Source organism: Myotis yumanensis, unplaced genomic scaffold (assembly GCF_028538775.1).
Source record: "Myotis yumanensis isolate MYYU_CA2020_CCGP unplaced genomic scaffold, mMyoYum1.0.hap1 SCAF_1, whole genome shotgun sequence".
Lineage (NCBI taxonomy): Eukaryota > Metazoa > Chordata > Mammalia > Chiroptera > Vespertilionidae > Myotis > Myotis yumanensis.
Window position 1 is genome coordinate 175,850,153 of NW_027223752.1, and position 19,994 is coordinate 175,870,146.

Below are 19,994 nucleotides of genomic sequence, written 5' to 3' on the forward strand. Positions count from 1 at the left end.
CCATCCCTGCCTTCCCTCTGAGATTCCACAGTCTGTTCCATGCTTTAATGTCTCTGCATCTATTTTATTCATCAATTTATTTTGTTCATTGGATTCCACATATGAGTGAGATCATGTAATACTTGTCTTCCTCTGACTGGCTTATTGTGCTTAGCATACCAATTATGGACTTAATCACATCCACAAAATACCTCCACAGCAACACCTACATTGGTGTTTGATTGAATAACCAGGAAATGTGTTCCTGGCCAAGTTGGCACATGAAACTGACCATCACAGAGAGTCTCCTATAAAGAGATCACCATGTGTCCTGTGAATATATTATAACATTGAATTTGCAAATCTTTGATTCTCTTAAACCATAAATCATTATTTTAGTTAACTAGTAAGGGTTACCCCTAAGTTTATGTTGTTTTATTTATCTATTGAGAATTGCTCAATTTTTAAAAAATATTTTATTGATTTTTTTACAGAGAGGAAGGGAGATGGATAGAGAGATAGAAACATCGATGAGAGAGAAACTCCGGTCAGCTGCCTCCTGCACATCCCCCACTGGGGATGCGCCTGCAACCAAGGTACATGCCCTTGATGGGAATCGAACCTGGGACCCTTCAGTCCGCAGGCCGACACTCTATCCACTGAGCCAAACCGGTCAGGGTGAGAATTGATCAATTTTTATAATTTTCTTCTGAACTTGTTTTTGAACTTGTTCTGAACTTGTTCTTAAGATTCCTGAAGTTCATAATCTATACTAACAATAGACAGATATGTAAATTGACCATCCCTTTGTGATACCCATAGCCAATCAGGAGTGAGTATGCAAATTAACCCAACAAAGATGGTGGGCCTGTGGGCAGCACGCACACCTGCAGACACCAAGCGGAGGCCGGGCAGGGCAGGATGTAGGCGTTCCACACCATCCCAGCTGCTCCAGGCCTCTGGGAAGTGTGGGAAGGCAGAAAGGCAGTTCCAGGCCAGAGCAAAGGCAGAAAGGCGGCTCTGGGCTAGAGCGAAGGCAAAAAGGCGGCTCTGGTCAGAGTGAAGGTGGTGCCAGCAGCCAGGGGAAGGAAGGCCTATTCTTGCACAAATCTTCATGCATCAGGCCTCTAGTAAGAGTATAGACTTTGTAGCCCTAACTATTAATAGAGAGTAAGAAAATAGAACTTTTCCTTAACTCACTATGCAAGTCTCTACACATCTTGGCAAACCTTTCAAATATCCTAAAATTAAAGCACTCTAAAGTGAATGTCAAGTACTGATAAGTTATGAACATCTTCTTTACATCACTAGACTCATTGACCAATTTGTATTATTAATTTAGGTGATCATAAATGTAATATCTTTTATTTCATTTTTTATAAGTAAATGTACTTCATTGAGAGATAAAATGCAGCTTCAACTACCACAGTGGTGACAGTTCTAGCATATAAAAGGCAAATCAACAAATATTTGTTTTTGAACAAAATGTAAGAAAGATAGTAAACTATTTTAGTTCAAAGTCAGAGGTCACAGTGATAGGAACTTTAGGCAATGAAAAATAAGAGGAAATGAAGTAAACTAGGTAGAATGAAATAAATGCTATACAAGTAACATGTTTTAATGGAGACATCATGTAAGGCTTTATGGTGTCAATATAATTGATTTGCGTAGGTCTAAGTTAGTGAAGAACCCTGAGGAGGTTATTCTAGACTGAAGCAATAGTTGCACATGGGATTATTTAATTTCCTTAATTTGAATAAAAACTTAAAAAAACACACATTAAATATATTGAAATCATCAATAATGTAGTATTTGTGGGGGGAAATGATGTGGCATTTGTAAGACCTAGTTCAAACAGAAAGTAAAACTTCCCCTTAAGGTCTTCAAGTCTTCTTCCCAGAAGTAATTCCTGTTAATATGTCTGTGTGTGCAGCTTGTAGGCTTTACCTCACACTTCTTGTGACTTACTGAAGCAGCCATTTACACATACACACACACACACACACACACTAACATGCTTCTTTCCTTCTTTCTTCTCTTCTCCCTTTTCTTCCTTCCTTCATCTTCCTTCCTTGCTTTACAAAGAGTGGCATCATTTTAATACATATTGGCTAAGAACTTGCTTTACTTGCTTAGTAAATAATGGTTGTCCTTCTGATTTTATACATAAAAAATCTGCTTCCTTATTTTTACTGTTGAAACAGTATTCTCTAGGGAGGACATATTACAAATAATTATCTAACCATCCCTCAAGTGATTTTTAGTTGTCCTCAGTTTCATTCAAATAGTTAATTCCAACTCCCTTTTGTTGTTATATTACACTTGTTTTTTAAATAAACAATGCTGCACTGAACATCTTTGTATGTGCGTGTGTGTGTGTGTGTGTCATAGTGTCTGTTACATGGATTCCAAGAAGGAGGATAATCTATTTGGAGATATGCAGAGATTTAATTTTTATTTATATTGTCAAATTATATCTACTATAAATCAATTTACACCACAGCCAGTATATACAAGTTCACATTGCCTTAACCCCTCATCAATCTTCCAATATTTTTGAGCTAATTTGAAAGAAAAAAAAATCTTGCCATCTTGCTTTATATTGTATTTATTAAATTACTTGAAGGAGAGAGTAAATAAGCTTTTGAAAAACTTTCCTAAGAGCATGATATATACACATGGCAGAAGTAGAGAGGGTAGGCAGGAAAACATATAGAAAAATTTTATATTAGTAAAAGTCAGAGATCATAAAGGCTTAAACTAGAGCAGAAGGAGAAGCCGAGACAGAAGGAGGTGCCTCTGTTTCACAGGTAAGTGCATGTCAGATAGCATGTTGACTTCACGTCACTGTGAGTAATGTATGGACATAGTTTAGGTAGAAAGTGTGTCTTTAAAAGCAGAAAAGTTTTGTTTTTTTTTTCTTGTGGAGTTGGAAATTATTCAGTAGCTCCAAATTGCACAATACATTTCCGGCATTATATATTCAGCTACTTAAATTTAAATGATGAATCCATTAATATGTTGCTTGAAATATAGACCATAGTCTTTGTCTTTCAAAGGATATTTTAATCAAAATATTAAAAAAATAAGCTGGAGTCTCATTCAAATAGTTAATTCCAGCTGCCTTTTGTTGTAATATATCATGAATTATCTCTCTGATGGATGGGCAGCCAAATGCAGATAAAATTAGCTTTGCAGTCATTCATTTTAAATTGCTCTTGAATCATTTGGAAGTGAATTCCATTTCAGCAGAATATGCTTCAGGTCTCTGACAAAGAGATAATAGTCCTATATTTTATGATATAAGCAATAATAGTTTAAGTCTTATGATTCTGAAATACAGAAACTTATGTATTAAGTTGATGAAAATTAAAGCTTGATATATAGCAATAAAACCAGCAACCAAAAACTTCCTAGATTGATGTGCCTAGCATAATATTTTCCTGTCGAGAATTAGGTGGAATGAAAGTCTATAAAAATAATACATGGTGCAAAGCTTTCTTTTCTTGTATATAAATGACAAAACAAAAGGCTGTGTGAGATAACAGAGAAAGGAAATACTGAGATTTACCTGATTTCTAGATTAGAATGTCAATAGCATTATTGAGTAATAGTAGAAAGTAGGAAATTAAGTCAAGTATTAGAGGAGGGCAAAATGAATAGTTATGTTAAATTGGAATAAAAAAGGCAATGATAGCTCAAAGTTAATACTGAATTCAATGTACAACACAAAGCCAACTCAGAAAATTTTATTTTGTTAACTTGAATGAACTTCATGTAGAAAATGTATTTAGCAATGTAATTAATCAATCATGTTGCCCAGATAGCATAATGTAGTCAATGTCAGCATCTGGGTGTGCCTTTACACAACATAAACATTTGGAATAGCTGTGGCGTGTTACCAGAAATGGGTTTCCAGTCTGAGGTGGTTGTTTACACATTGAGTTTCTACTATCACCCGAAGACTTCAGGAGCCTCTTCAGATATTTTGATTAAGAAATAAAGTGGTAAGAGGAAGCACTCAGTTCTCCCTACTGAAAAATTAAATCATTATTTCATAGCATCCAGGTTTTCAGCATGACCTTAATAATATCAGAAAGTTGGCTTACTTGTATAGTGAAATGAAGTGCATGCTAGGAACCGATCTCAGTAAACAGTCTACCAGCTCAAAGAAGAATCTCCAACCTCATCACCCCTTGTATTACAGTCCCCTAGGGACTGGACAGAGTTTCTCTCAGAGGGGCAGAGATTTCCTTGTTTTGGATCAGGCTCAAGGTGGGCACTGGGGTACATCCAAAAGGAAAACATGAACAGATAAAACCGCACACTTTCACTTGCACACCATTGCAGGCACCTGTGCTTAGAGAATTGATTGGAGTCTCGGTTTCATAGTTTGAAAAGCCATGTCTTTTCCAGAAAACATCTAATCACCATAAGAAGCTGGGGAACACCAAATGCATTCCAAAGTGAATCTTCACTGATAGAGATGCAGTGTCATTCCTCAGACATGCCATGGAATCGAACGCTCAGTAACTGACACTGTAGACAGAGCTAGCTTCCTGGCTGTGGGGCCCGTCCTGCCACCCAAGACCTGGGCTTGGTTTAACGCTCTGCCGTCACTATCTCTGAATTCTTCATACATTTTAACAAGGATTCCTGTATTTTCACTCTGCAGTGGGCTACACAAATTTTCTAGCCAGTTAGTTTGTAGATGTTATTGTTATAACACTATATTTATAACTGAATTTGAGGCATTCTAAGCTCTAAATAACTAGGTTGTTTTAGGAATGATCAAAGTTGTCATAATATTTATGCTTCTATAAGGTTTTTATTGACCTCCTGTACTGTGCCTGGCACTCTGCCAGACTTATGGAAAGTAAACATGAAAACAACATAGTCCCCGCCTTCAAAGAACATTTATTCTAGTGTTAAGCACTTACTTCTATATAGTCCTGGCTTTTAAAAATTGGGAATAGTTGCATAAAACTAGCTGCAAAAACTGAAAAGTAGATTCTTCCACATATGTGGGAGGCAAATGCATAGTGCAGAGGAACTAAATGTTCCTGAAGAAGAATGTGTACATGGTCCTTTTTTTCCTGCTAAATACACATGGTTGTTTAGTTAGGACCATTTTTTCCTTGTTAAAGACATATAGATGTAGCCATGCTGGTTCTTTAAATACTCAGCAGTTTTCCTTTATCTGTTTGATTGAAGAGAATTGGGTTGCTTGTTTGATTTTTAAAACTTATTCTAGACAAAAAAAAATCCATTTCATAAAAAGACAATTTCTGAAATACCATTTTATTTTAAATTTAATGCTGACTCCATTTTTGTCTAGAGCAGTGATTCCCAAACTTATTTGGCCTACCGCCCCCTTTCCAGAAAAAATATTACTCAGCCCCTGGAAATTAATTTTTTTAAATTTTAATAGCAGTTACTCATCGCCCCCAAATGCACCTGTGGCCATCACTGCCCCCCCTGGATTGCTGCAGCGCCCACAGGTGGGGGGGGGGGAAGGTTAGTGCCCACTTTGGGAATCACTGGTCTAGAGCAAGGAAAGCGTTCTCTTAGCAGGCTTACCCTGATGGCCAGGGAACAGTTATCTGGGCCGATTTCCATGGTGGGGCCTGGTACCCAGGCTAACAGTGGTGAATGGAGAATGAGGGATTCCTCACCACCCATTTGCATGCTGTTATATCTCTCCCACTATACATACCTCACTGACACAGAATCTTGAAAATTATCTTCATAAATGTCATTCCCAACACCTGAATTGAGTACTAGAAATGATGTGCCATATTGCCTGATGTGAATTCATCTAGAGCATAGACTTAAATATGCTGTATGCATATTATGAGAAATATTAATAAGCTAATATGCTGTGGTTAGTTAAGGTATCTTTCTAGATCAAATTTAAGACATGAGATTCCTACAGAGCTAGAATGATATGCAAAAGAAAGAAACACTGAATTTACCACATGGTGAATACATTTCAAATGATAGAAAGAATTCCTATTATAACTTGCACCTTAAACGTTATTAAGCATATTGAAAACTCAACACTTTATAAAGCCTTGAACCAAGACATAGAATTATTTTTCTTTATTTGTAGTAATCCTCTTGTCTTAAAACCCCAAATTAAGGAAATACAAAGTTAGTTTGTTCACATATTTTTTTAAAGTACGTTATTGAATAATTACTTTTTTCCCCCTGAACTTAACAGTGTTCCTTCTGACTTGAAGATATGTGTGACTTCCTCAGCTTCCCTTAGGCCTCACAATGGTTTACAATAAATAATCAGAAAAAAAGAAATACATGCTTTGGCAAGGCAGGGTAATCAATGTTTAGTGCCTCTCTGTCTTTCTGTAGAATGTAAATGTATAAGTACTTTTGTTACATTATTGAATAAGGTAAGGAAATATATAGCCTTCAGATGTCTTGTAATCATCATTCCTTCTAAAGGAACAAGTCTCACCTTCTAAATCAATGACTTGGACGGCTTTTTATATTTTGCGTACCTAAATACATATATTGTTATGAAAGACATATGCAAGTTCTTGTGTGTATGAATATACACCAAGAGTAAAAATAAATCTAATTGACCCTCTGCCTTCATGAACAATAATTAAAAACAATAGCTAACATTTTACAGCATTCGAGTCTGATATTTTATGAAGCTTTATTGATTATCTGCAGTCTGTCATTACATATAACAGGCAGTGCTTCAAAAGGAAAAATTGAACAATGCCTTCAAGACATCAGCTCCGTGCTGATGGATCTAATACCTCAATTCCCCATTCCTTTGCCTTTCTGAGCTATTGTTTATTTAAGCAGTTTTGAGTGTTCTTGCATATTGACTAAAGGAGCTGAAATTGACAGAGGCAGAGTTATCCTGTGGCACCCTGACAGTTTGGATCCTGCTGTTTAACAATAGAAAAACCAGAAGTGATGCTCTGCCTAAAGAAAGCAAATTAAAAAAACAAAGTGAGAAAGGAAGCTAGCCACAGGAAACGTCATTTATATCCAGTGTCGGGAATTTAAAATGGTAGAGCAGCTTTGAAAGCTAGTTTTGTCTGTGATGCAAGTAAAGCCAATTTTTACTGCAAAACAAATAGGCAAAGACCGGATGCATTTCTGATGGACAGCTATCCCATGACCTACATGAAAAGTCCCTGGCCAGGGTCCTTAGTGGACAAACATCCACATAGTCCATGGCTGTCTGCCAAAACAGGTCAGCAACTGAGTGACCGATGAAATGAGTTGCAAGGTAACATCTGAGCAATCAGTCTTTAACTACCAATACCATACCCTCTATTTGCTACTGAATACAGCGGGACCTTGACTTACGAGTGTCCCAACTAACAAGTTTTTTGAGATACCAGCTGTCTCTCGGCCGATTTTTTGCATTGCGTTGATAGAGTAATTTGAGTTAAGGAGCTCCTTAACGAGCTCGGTCTCGGAACGAATTAAACTCGTAAGTCAAGGCCCCACTGTGTGTATATATATATATACACTTTATAGAACTTGTAAAAACTTTTAATTGTGAACTCAGAGTTTTAAACTTACATATTAGCCTGGGGTGCTTAATCAACATAGAGAATTAATAATAATTGTAGTCTCCTCTGCCCCTCATAGGAAGAGAATTATGGGGCTTAACTTATTTATAGTGTATGGGAGGACTTTTCTTAAAAAAATACATTTTTATTGATTTTAGAGAGAGAGTAAGGGAGGGAGAGAGAGAGAGAAACATCGATAGGAAACATCAGTTGCTGCCTCCTGCAGTCCCCTATTGGGGAACAAGCCCCAAACCCAGGCATGTGCTCTGATCGAGGATCAAACCAATGACCTCTTGGTGCAAGGGGTGACACTCAATCCACTGAGCCACACTGGCCGGGCTGGAAGACTATTTTTTTATTTCACTTTCATGAAATGTAAGGATTTTTTTGAAGGCACTTTTATTATTTTTTTAAATTTGGAATTATGCATAACCCAAATTAAAAGAAAATATACCTTAAAGTGTGCAAATATCTCAAGGGTTTTTAGGTTTTGTTTATTCATCAGTGTTGAAACAGCAGGCAACAGCAATATACTTAAACATTTTCAGTGATGTAAAAATGAGACTATTGTTATTCATAATAATATTTAGTAATATAATGAAAATAGGTTTGACTACTCATATAACACATCTGACATTTGAGGCATAGTTTCAAAATAAGATCAAACAGAATTGCTAGATTCTAGGCTCCATTGTGGCTCTCCTGTTGTCTGAGTTGAAGTTACCATCTATATTTCTAGTACTTAGCATAATTCTGAACTCAATAAATATTTGCGGTTGAATGAATGAATATTTTATGTCATGCACTTTTAAAAATAAGGGTAGATTTGATACTTAATTCATGTTTCTAATATTCCTTCTCAGTTCCTTGCAAAGATTTACCTGTGAACCTTGTATTTTAAAAGAATTTTTCAAAATTTGCTTTTACTTTTATCAACTCTCCAGGGTAACACTGTGTAGTGGGAGGTGTAGTTACTCTATCTGGAAATCCCAGTTTTAGAGGAAGACAAACCTGGGTCTGATGGCACTTCCGCTATTTTCTACCTGTGTGCCAGGGCAAGATATCTATTCTCCCTGATGCTGAGTTCTGCCATGCACAAAAATGAGAATGATCTAAATCCTTATTGAGCAACCAGTCAATAGACCTAGTGTACCGCCTAGTGCACAGCAGTCATTCACATTGCTTCCCTAGATTACAAGGCATTATTTTTAAGTGAGTAGCAAGTAAAATGCAGGTGTTTACTATGTTTTGAACATTTTCCACTTTCTTCTTGTTTTACCAGACGACGACTTTTTTCATGAACTGCCAGAAACTTTTCCATCTGACCCACCTGAACCTTTGCCACATTTCCTGATCGAGCCTGAAGAAGCTTATATTGTGAAGAACAAGCCTGTGAACCTGTATTGTAAAGCCAGCCCCGCCACCCAGATCTACTTCAAGTGCAATAGTGAGTGGGTTCATCAGAAGGACCACATAGTAGACGAGAGAGTGGATGAAACCTCTGGTAAGTTCTCCATTGCATTTGGACTGTGACTTAGGATCCACTTACTACTTTAGCATGTCGTCATACTGTCCTTTCAATTAGTTAAGCTGAAAATTGAGTTATTATTCTGTGGCCAAAAGTTTGAATCCGTTTGGTTAGTATTTGGTGATCTCCTTTCATGCGCTGCAGAGTAAAATGTGATAAATAAATCTTGACTTGATTCCTGTTGGATTCCATGGAACTAAAACATGGTTCATGCTAAGATAAATAATGAGAATTAATAGACTGAATAAATGGTAAATGCCCTCGTAAAAGATGCTGTTGGATGTCACTTCTGTGTCAAAACTGGTGTCAGGCCTAAATAGCCTGTGATTGGGGAACATATTCAACTCAGGATAAACTGGACTTGTCTACATGACTCTCCAATGTTAATTCACATGGATAATTTCTCCTTATACGTTTTCAAACAATCTAAAATGTTACAGATTCAAAGTATCCTGTATTCTTAACTTACATCTAAAAAATGAACCCTAATTACTTAGCTCAGCTAAACGTAAACTGAGGGTGACTGGGAATAGTGGTGGTGCAGGGTCCATGCAGAGGAGAAATGGTGAGTGCAGTCACCATCTGTCAAGATGCATCTTGATCAGAGTATCTTTGCTCCTGGCATGGTTCAAACTCCTGATTGCATTGCGCTGTAAATATTCTTAACAGTAATAATAAAAGCGTAGAGAGGACAAAGTTGATTTTAATAACCTGTGAAATTTAGCTTGGCTATAAAGGAAACTTTCTTGATAGCAATTATTTACTCCACAGTGGGTAACTTAAGAGAGTGGTGGAATCTCCTAGAGTTATTTTAAATTGGAAAGATATATGTCTTTCCGCAGTGGGTTAAGTGTTTTTGCTCTCCAGCAGGGAGAATAACAATGTGAACTTTCAGATCACTTCCAGATCTATGACTTTATAAGATGAAGACATATATTTTAAATATTAAGACTTCGCTAATCCATATTCCCAAGCTAAATAGTGCCATATATGACAAAAGTGGAAGCATTGAAATATCTTCATTTTCATTCTTAAATATGGATACATGTTTTGAAAATATTAATTGATCATATTTGTATCCAACTGTGGGATTAACCAAGGGCAAGCAAAGGCCAGCACTTGAGGGGGGTCTGCTGTTAATGTCTCTTAAAACATAAAGAGCATATTGAGATGATGGGAAATAAAGAAACAGACCATACTGTGAACCGGCTGAGAAGAGGCATCTTTCTAAAACACACGTGAGGCATATATTTCTATAACACAAATGGTCTGAGAAAAATCAGGTGGCAGCTCTACCCAATTGTTTGTCAGTTTGTGAATCAATATGCTCACTGCATGCAAGCTGATGACTGCAGAAATGACTGGGTAGCCAACTGCAGGGTAGCTGACTTTAGGGAATTGTCCCACCTCTTGGTCTAATTACTCAGAAAATAACTTCACCAGATGTCTTCAAAATCTCAAGTGAATTGAGTTTTATTTGTTTTAGCTCATTTATTTGTAAAGATTTCAAGCACAGAAGTTTTAATGGTAAGAAGAAAAGAAGGAAATCATAAAAGTTAAAATGAGAGTCACAAACGTATTTAGGCTTCTCTTTACCAAAGTAATGAAAATGCCTACATAGGAATATTAGAAATAAAAACAAAACTGCTCTGACATTGAGAATGTCTGACCAGAGAATACTCAAACTTCTAAGGCATTTTACAATGCAATAAAGATGATTTTTCAAACCACAAGGTAGGCAGGTGGAAAAGTAAAAAAGGAGGTCACAGTTTAATTCCTGGTCAGGACACATGCCCGGGTTGCTGGCTCAAAACCCAGTGTAGGGAGTTCAGGAGGCAGCCAATCAATGATTCTCTTTCATCACTGATGTTTCTATCTCTCCCTCCCTCTCCCTTCCTTTCTGAAATCAATAAAAAATATATTTAAAATAAAATAAATTATAGATTTTAGGGCTTTAATGTCATCATTATCACCACCATCATCACTAGGAGACAAATTCAATTGGTTGATTGGTTTGTTGGTTGGTTTCATTGGTGGAAAGAGCCTTTTTAATGAAGACAACATGGAGAAGTCTTATAATAAAGCACTAAAGGCCCGATGCAAGAAGATATGTGCAAGAGTAGGCCTTTCTTCCCCCAGCTGCCAGCACTAGCTTCCCTCCGGCACCCGGGACCCGGGCTTCCCTTCTCCGGCTGCCCACAGGCACCTGGAACCCGGGTTGACTTCCCTCTGGCCCCAGCTTCATCAGGAAGGACGTCCGGATTGACGTCCAGAAGACGTCTGGTCTAATTAGCATATTACCCTTTTATTATTACAGATTATTAATTTGAACATCCAAAGAAAACCAAGGTACAGACCCTCTCTCTGAAAAAACACACACATACAAAAAAAAAAACAACCCTAAAACAAACATACAAAAAACAATTGGTTATATCTGTGAACATACTAGTATATAAATCAAAGGGCTAATTTAATTAATGTATAACTATGTCTCTTTTTTATTGAATTTACTAGAGGTCCAATGCACGGAATTTGTGCACTGGCAGGGTCCCTAACAGCTGCAGTCAAGGGGGCAATTTGCATACTATGCTTTTATTATATAGGGTTGAGGTGATATTGGTTAATAAAATTATATACTAGTAGGTTTCAGGTGTACAATTCTACAATACATCATCTGTATATTGTACTATGTGTTCACCACCCCAAGTCAAGTCTCCTTCAGTCCCCATTTATCCTCCCTTTACCCTCTTCTACCTCCCTCTTCTGGTATTAGCCATACTGTTATTTATGTGGGGGTTTTTGTTTGTTTGTTTTGCTTAATCCCTTTACCTTTTCCACCCAGCCCTTCAACACTCCTCCCTCTCTTAAAGATATTTAATCAAAAGATCAGCAACCCATTAGAAAATTCAGCAGAGTTTGAACATGGAGATATAGGAAAAAAGGCAAATGATTAAAAGGCATCTAAGGAGATGCTGTCCAGATCAAAACAGGCGTTAGTATACAGGGCTGAAAAAGGAGTGGATAGAGAATATCTCATACTTTGTTGATGAGATTGGCACAATCTTTTTGAAGGACAGTTTTCAAATAACTATCAATACTTAAATGTATATACCCTTTCTTCACTAATTACAAATTTAGACAGTCTAAAGGTAAAAGTCTAAATGAGCACAAAGATTGCATGCAAGGTTGTCCATTGTACCCTTGTTACAGTAACCTATCAACGGCTGTTTGTTCATTCCTAGGCTGGAATGCTATGATGCTTTTTAAAGCAATGAGTTTTCTCCATATATAAAGCTATAGTAAAATCTCTCAGATAACATTTTAAGTGAAAACTGAAGTATGGAACTGTATATAATATTTTCTCATTATGTAGGAAAGAGGATACACATATGTTTGTCTATGCATTGGGATTTTCTAGAAAATTATAACAAGTAGTTGGCATCTCAGAGTCTGGGGTGATAGGAGATTTCTTTTATTATTTTTTCCCAATTCTGTGAATGTGTTATTTTCATAATAAATAATGAAACCTGGGGGAGAAGGGGTAAGCTCAAAGCACTTTATTGCATCTTTTTGCCTGCTATGATAAGTCTCCAATCTCTATAGTATTGGGGGAAATGGGTAGATTTCTAGTAGTTAAAGCTCTTTGCTTTCCTGTGAAATCAGAAATAATATAAATAGTATTGAAATTGAACTGCTTGTTTTTGTTGGTGTGTTTTTTTAATCTCTGAAGCTGGATACACTTGAAAATTTGGTCCTCAAGTCTCCACTTAAAATAGTCTGATTATAGTTTTGTTGGGGTTGTAATGGTTCCTAATCATAAGACATGTTAGAATACATTAAATCTTGAAATATATTACAAATTGGAGAAATTTTCTTGATATTTAAAAAATCAAATTGGTTCTCAGATGACAGGACAGAGAGACGTCATTACAAACCAATTAATCTTTATAGATACCTCCATTTTAGAATAATGATATTGGAAGCATGTTTAGTGGCAATCTGATACATTGCCTTGTAGCTGAAAATAATCAACTGCATTCAAATATATCCTCATCAAAGATACCTTCACATTGAAAAACTACAGAACAATAAGCTGAAGAAAATAATGACAGTTCTTCTCTAACTCAAAAAATATTTCCTTTTAAATATGGAATATTAAATAGACTCACTTGCTCTGAAGTCTGAAGCAAACAATTATTTTACTCATTGAGCAAAGCTATACCACTGATCATAAAATGTACTGATTCAAGTTCATTCATTACTGGTATTGTTTGCCTTTCCATCACTTAAACCACATTTGCATTTCTTGCAAATATGTAATATTAGAAACAGAAAAGTGGAAAGCAGATTAGATGGTTTAGAAATTTTCAATATTCAGAAGCTCTTGATTTGGCAATCTATATATATAAAGAGCCAGGGGCCATCGCAACCAAACAGATGACCGAACGGAGGACCAAAAAGGCTGAGTGGGGTAACAAGGCCAACAGGGGGGTTAGTGAGGGACGACCAAACGACTGAGCAACAGGCCGCATGGGCTGATCAGGCCGGCAGAGGGGTTAGTGAGAGAGGACCAAATAACTGAACAGCAGACTGCGTGGGGCGACCAAGCCAACAGGGGGGTTAGTGAGGGATGACCAAACAACTGAACTGTGTGGGGTGATCAGGCTGGCAGGGGGCACAGTTGGCACCAACCAGGCCTGCAGGGGGGGGCAGTGAGGGGTGACCAGGCCAGCAGAGAGGGGCCATGAAGGGCAACCAAGGTGGCGGGGGGGGCAGTTGGGGGTGATCAGGCCAGAGGGGGGGCAGTTGGAGGCAGCCAGGTTGGCAGGGGGGTGCAGTTAAGGTTAACCAGGCCTGCAGAGGGGGTCAGTGAGGGGCAACTAGGCTGGTGGGGGGCCATTGGGAATGACCAGGACTGCAGAGGGAGCAGTTGGGGGTGACCAGGCTGGAGGGGGGCAGTTAAGGGTGACCATGCTGGTGGGGGGGCAGTTGGAGGCAACCAGTTTGGCAGGGGGGGTTGGGGGTGACCAGGCTGGCAGGCAGAGGTGGTTAGGGGTGATCAGACTGGCAGGGAGGCCAGTAGGGGTGATCAGGCAGCCAGGCAGGTGAGCAGTTAGGAGCCAGCAGTCCCGGATTGTGAGAGAGATGTCCGACTGCCAGTTTAGGCCCTATCCCCTGAGGGATCCCAGATTGGAGAGTGTTCAGGCTGGGCTGAGGTGACCCCCCTTCCCCCCCCATGCACTAATATCATGCACTGAACCTCTAGTATATTAATAAGTAACTAAGTTTCTTCAGAGTTCCATTGAAATCTTGATCTGTTCAAAAATTTAAGGTTACATTTTTAAGCAAAACTCAGGCTTGGCTGCTTGCTTTCTTTCTATTTACTTAAAGTCTTTTCAACCCTTGTTTCCAGGATACCTAAGATTCATCAACAAAAAGCAACTATTGCTCCTCTATGAAGAAGCAAGGGAGTTTAGAAACATTTTTCCTTTACATCCCACATTAGGAGAATGTTATCAATAGTAGCAACACAACAACAATAAAAATAGTGCCAAGCTTTATCTGGATGTATTACACGTATGAGGTCATTTAGTCACCACAACAATCACATCACATAATTTTAGGGTTGGTTTGTAGATGAGAATACTGGGGCTCGGCAGGATAAAAAAACTAACTTGCCCAACTCTAACAGGTAAGAGGGGACAGAGGCAGGAGGTGAATCCAGGGCTCTCTTGGCCCTTGTATCCAATGTCTCCCTAAATGCTGCCCAAACTACTATACACAGAACAGACTAAAAATTTAAAAGAAATAAAAAGAGCTATCTATAATAATCTACAATAATAAAAGTATTATATGCAAAATCACCGAACTACTAAACAGCAGAACAACCGTCCGAATGACCTTCTGGATGACCATGGTATGACACGCACTGGCGCCAGGCCAGCCAAAGCGAATGTGATGCAATTGGTTAGGGGGCCCATCATCACCCCACGATTGCCCCGTAGAGGGAGGCCCAGGCCACCCTCTGCACAGTGATTGATCGCAGAGCCCTAGCTGGGTGGGCAGGGCCTCCCTCTGCTGGGCGATCGATCGTGGAGCCCCGTGATCTATCGCCCCAAAGCAGGAGCCCCAGGCTACTTGGCCAGTGGCCACAGAGGAGGCCCAGGCCACCCAGCTAGCAGCACTGTGGCAGGTGGGTGGGGCTTCCCTCTGCAGGGCAATCGATCTGGGGGCCCTGCGATCAATCGCCCCACAGAGGGAGGCCCAGGCCAGCCAAGCGATTGCACCCCATGCCTGTCACCTGTAGAGGGAGGCCACTGGTGGTGGGGGTGGGGGGTAGTGCTGCACCGATGGCAAGCAGTGGCAGGGGAGAAGGTGGGGCCAGCTGCCGGCAGCTGGGGCAAGGAAAGCCTCAATAGACCCTGATCGCTGGCCAGACCTAGGGACCCTACCCAAGGGGTCCCAGATTGCCAGAGGGTGAAGGTTGGGCTGAGGAACACCCCCCCCCCCCCCAACCTCCGGTGAGCACTGAGTGTCTAGTAGTCCTATATAATAAAAGCCTAATATGCTAAGTGTCTGGTCAACTGGTCAACCATTCAACCAATCAAAGCATAATATGCTAATGATATGCTAAGGCCACTCAGCTGCTCACTGTGACATGCACTGAGCACCAGGGGGCAGATACTCCATCTAGTAGGTTAGCTTGCTGCTGGGATTAGGCAGATCAGGACTGAGTGAGACAGGCCGGACATGCCCTGGAGCCCTCCTGTAGTGGCCCCTCCCAGGCTGGCTAACCTCCTGCATCTCTCCCCAGCCCTGGTTGTGCACTGTGGAGTCCCTAGGCCTGGCCTGCACCCTCTCACAATCCAGGACCCCTTGGGGGATGTTGGAGAGCTGGTTTCGGCCCGATCTTGCAGGCCAGGCCGAGGGACCCCACTGGTGCACTAATTTGTGCACCGGGCCTCTAGTGTAATATAATGACCTCTTTTCTCAGGAAAAGAAATGTTGATTCAGTATGTCAGCTCAACTTTTATCTCTCGTGCTTTCATCTGCCTTTCTTGCCTTATGTCAGGTTTTCCAAATATGGCCTTTTGTGATTCTTTAATGTAATAACTTAAGATAGTACTTATGATTTGATTCTTCTTATTCTTGAGTATATTTAACATTTATCCAAATAACAAAAGGTGAACCCTGACAGGGAAAGAAATTGATGAAGCAAAGCTATAAATGGGCACAAATTTAAGTGAACTGCATTTCTCAAAATGGAGTTCTCACAGATATGCCGTGCTCACTCAGTTCCCTGTTTATTGCAGTTATGGCACAATTGAAATTCTTTCTCCTCTTGTATTTCTATCTCATACACCTCTTCTCTCCATTCCATGACCAAAAATAGAAATCTCAGCTTCATCCTTTACTCCAACAAAGTGATCATCAAATACAGCCAATTTCACCTCAGAATTCTTCCTCAAAACAACCTTCATTTTTAATTCTTGCTGCTGTTCCCTATTATAGGCCTCCTTATATACCCCTTAGTTTATTTATGAAGCCTCCCATCCCTTCTTGATTTCAGCCTTTCTCCTAGCCATCCATTCTCCAGGTAGTTAGAGGTCTAAGTCAGTGGTTCTCAACCTGTGGGTCACGACCCCTTTGGCGATAGAACGACCCTTTCACAGGGGTTGCCTAAGACCATCCTGCATATCAGATATTTACATGACGATTCATAACAGTAGCAACATTACAGTTATGAAGTAGCAACGAAAATAATTTTATGGTTGAGTCACAACATGAGGAACTGTATTTAAAGGGCAAGAAGGTTGAGAACCACTGGTCTAAGTGTTTATATTATTTTAATTTCTTAAAATATGTAATGGCTTTCCTTTCTCCATGGAACAAAGTACATCTTCTCTGGTAATGTATTCAAAAGCTTCAGTACAGTCTGTTCCTAATCAAAATCTCTAGCCTTATTCTAATAGCTTCTCCCCCAGCACATGCCTCATATACTAGGTCAATATGGCTTTCCCCTTAAACTTCATTCAATGAACCACCAGGGTCTTATCAATGCTATTTCGTGAGAAGAAAAAAAAAGCAAACCAACAAAAGCTTTATGGTTAAATAATTTAGGAAATTGTAACCGTTATATTCTCCTTTTTGAGGAAAAAAAAAAGTCAATTTGCATGTAAAAGTCCTGCAGTTCTGCAGTGAAAAACATTTTTTAACCTCATATTTGGCAACTAAAATCTTTTTCACAGAACCTTTATCGTGAGAACTTAATGTCACCCCATTACATGATTTAGAAAATGCTGCTTATATAATTTCAGTCGGAAATTAGGTGGGATTTTAAAAAATTTATTAAATGAAGGCAAACAATCTTTACTCTATGCTATTATATCTTAAGAATCATAGAAACTAAGTTGTGAGACTACAACAGTAATTTAAACTCTGAATTATGAGCATGCTCTTCATTAAATAGAGTGTGATTGGTTTTTCGTTATCTTGACTTAGTGGTCCTACTTACGGCCCATGGAACTTTAGGAAATAGGTCTGTTCACCTTCTGGCCTCTTACTAATCTTTAATACTAAAAGGGACAGTTCTCTTATCAGTCTCCTTTCCCAAGTTATTGCTCCTCTTCAGTGTAAACATTATGAGATGAAGCATAAGCTCCGTGAAATCAGGGATTGTGTCTTTTTCACTATTCTAGTTCATGCATAACTTGGTGCTGGGTACTTTTAGGTGCTCAATAAATATGTATTGTATGAATTAATGACTTTATACCATACTTTCTCCCATCACACCTCTGTTAAAATCTTACTCATTCTTAAAGAAGTATCTCAAATGATATCTCATGGATGAATCTTTCTATAAAACTCAAGTCATACATGTCTACATTTCTCTTATTTGTACTTTCGTTTTCATTATAAATGTGAAGTGTAAATGTGTAGCAGGTTAAACCATATGAAATTATCAATATTCAACCATTTTGAGGAACAAAATGGTAATTTCTTATAATTTAATATCATGTTATTTTAAAGTGTTATATTCATCTATAATAAAAAAAGCATAATATGCTAATTAGACTGGACAGTTGAACGACCTTCCAGACGTCATTCTGGATGTCCTTCTGGACAAAGCCACAGCACATTCCTGGGGCGGGGTGGGAGGAGGACTTATTTGGACCACAATATACCTGGCCAAGGCAGAGGCGGTTGGTGCACTCAGGCAGGCAGGCAGAGGGGTTAGGGGCGATCAGGTAGGCATGCAGAGTGGTTAGGGGCGATCAGGCAGGCAGGCAATCAGTTAGGGGTGATCAGGCAGGCAGGCAGAGGCAGTTAGGGGTGATCAGGCAGGCGAGAGGTTAGGAGCCAGCGGTCCAGGATTGCGAGAGGGATGTCTGACTGCTGGTTTAGGCCCGATCCCACCTGGAAGTCGGACATCCCCCAAGGGGTCCCAGATTGTGAGAGGGTGCAGGCCGGGCTGAGGGACACGCCCCATGCATGAACTTTGTGCACCGGACCTCCAGTATATAATAAATACATATATTTACGTACATATTTTATATATATAAAACCTCTGTCTCATCTTGGCTGGGTGGCTTAGTTGGTTGGAGCATCATCCTGTACACCAAAAGGTTGCAGTTTCAATTCCCATTCAAGGCGCAAACCTAGGTTTTGAGTTTGATTCCCAGTCAGGGAACATATGATTGATGTTTCTCTCTCTCTCTCTCTCTCTCTCTCTCTCTCTTTCTCTCTCTTTCTCCCTGTTCCTCTCTCTCTAAAATCAATAATCATATCTTTGGGTGAGGATTAAAAAAAACTCAGTCTCTTCAACTAGATTGGAACGGTATGATATGATCTATGTTTTCTAAAGCTTTTGCCGTTCTGAAATTTATAACACAAGGCACTGAACACAGAGGATGATTGATAAAATGTTGTTTTGTGGGGTTATAGCCACTCATCCTACTAAATCTGGGTAACTTAAATTTAGTGAGACATACTGATGATGTTTTATTTGGAATATTTCATGAATAGGTAATTTAAGGAATACATTATGATAGCATAATCTTCTGTAAGAAGAGTTATTTTACACATTAACTACACATATCAGACCAATCATTATTCTCCATGCAAAATAATTACTTTCCATTCAGTTCTTGTTGACATAGTGAACATTTTCAAAAGAAAATTCGATGGGCTTTGTTTACATTTTAGTAAATGATGCATAAAATTTGTAAGCTCTATTGGAATTGTATTCCATAATCTTTTTTAAATTTAAGTCAATAGGAGTATTGCCTTTCAGGAATAGAGGCTAATATCTATAATATATGTGTCTACCAATAAAGAGAAATTATTCTAGAATATAAATCAATTAATATATCATCAATATCCTTCTCAGAGGTATTTATTTTAATACCAGAACCTAACATTTTTTTTTCTTTTCAGTATGAGGCTGGCCCCAAAATAAAAGTAGAAAATTGGCAAGGATCCATTGAGTACATGAAGGCGTTTCCACTTAGTCAGTCTTACAACTTGGCAGGAAAGTAGCTGGTGATAACACAGTATCAATTATCCTGAAATAAATACTTTCTCATAGTCTTCCTCTGTTAGTGCTCACTATTGATTCATCCTAATTTCACATTGACATTAAGAATGTAAACACCTGGGCTGACATTGCCTATATAATCTCAGCTACAATTACAAAAACACGGTTGGATCAGAGTTCCAGAACTTAGATTTTAGCTGTTCTTGCCATTCCATTCTAGCTCAAAGATCCCGTCAACTAGGTGCATGGTTTGGGCTCTCTCATTGTCTATACACCTGGTGTGTGTCTCTGCTCTTGTCCTAACTTACAAACAGAAGTGAGTGCTTGAAAAATTTTAGGCTACACATTTGGAATTTGTTTGTTTGTTCGTTTCAAATCTACTTTTGTTGTAAAG

The 19,994-nt window shown here is 38.9% G+C and overlaps 1 protein-coding gene across 2 annotated transcripts in view; it reads left to right on the forward strand.

Moving 5' to 3' along the window:
- Positions 1 to 19,994, forward strand: part of UNC5C (unc-5 netrin receptor C) — a 372,291-nt gene that overhangs the window by 201,877 nt on the left and 150,420 nt on the right. For both annotated transcript variants that reach the window (XM_070392470.1, XM_070392479.1), the window contains exon 2: positions 8,818 to 9,039. In XM_070392470.1, coding sequence (XP_070248571.1) covers positions 8,818 to 9,039 — 222 coding nt within the window. The remainder of the gene's footprint in view (positions 1 to 8,817; positions 9,040 to 19,994) is intronic.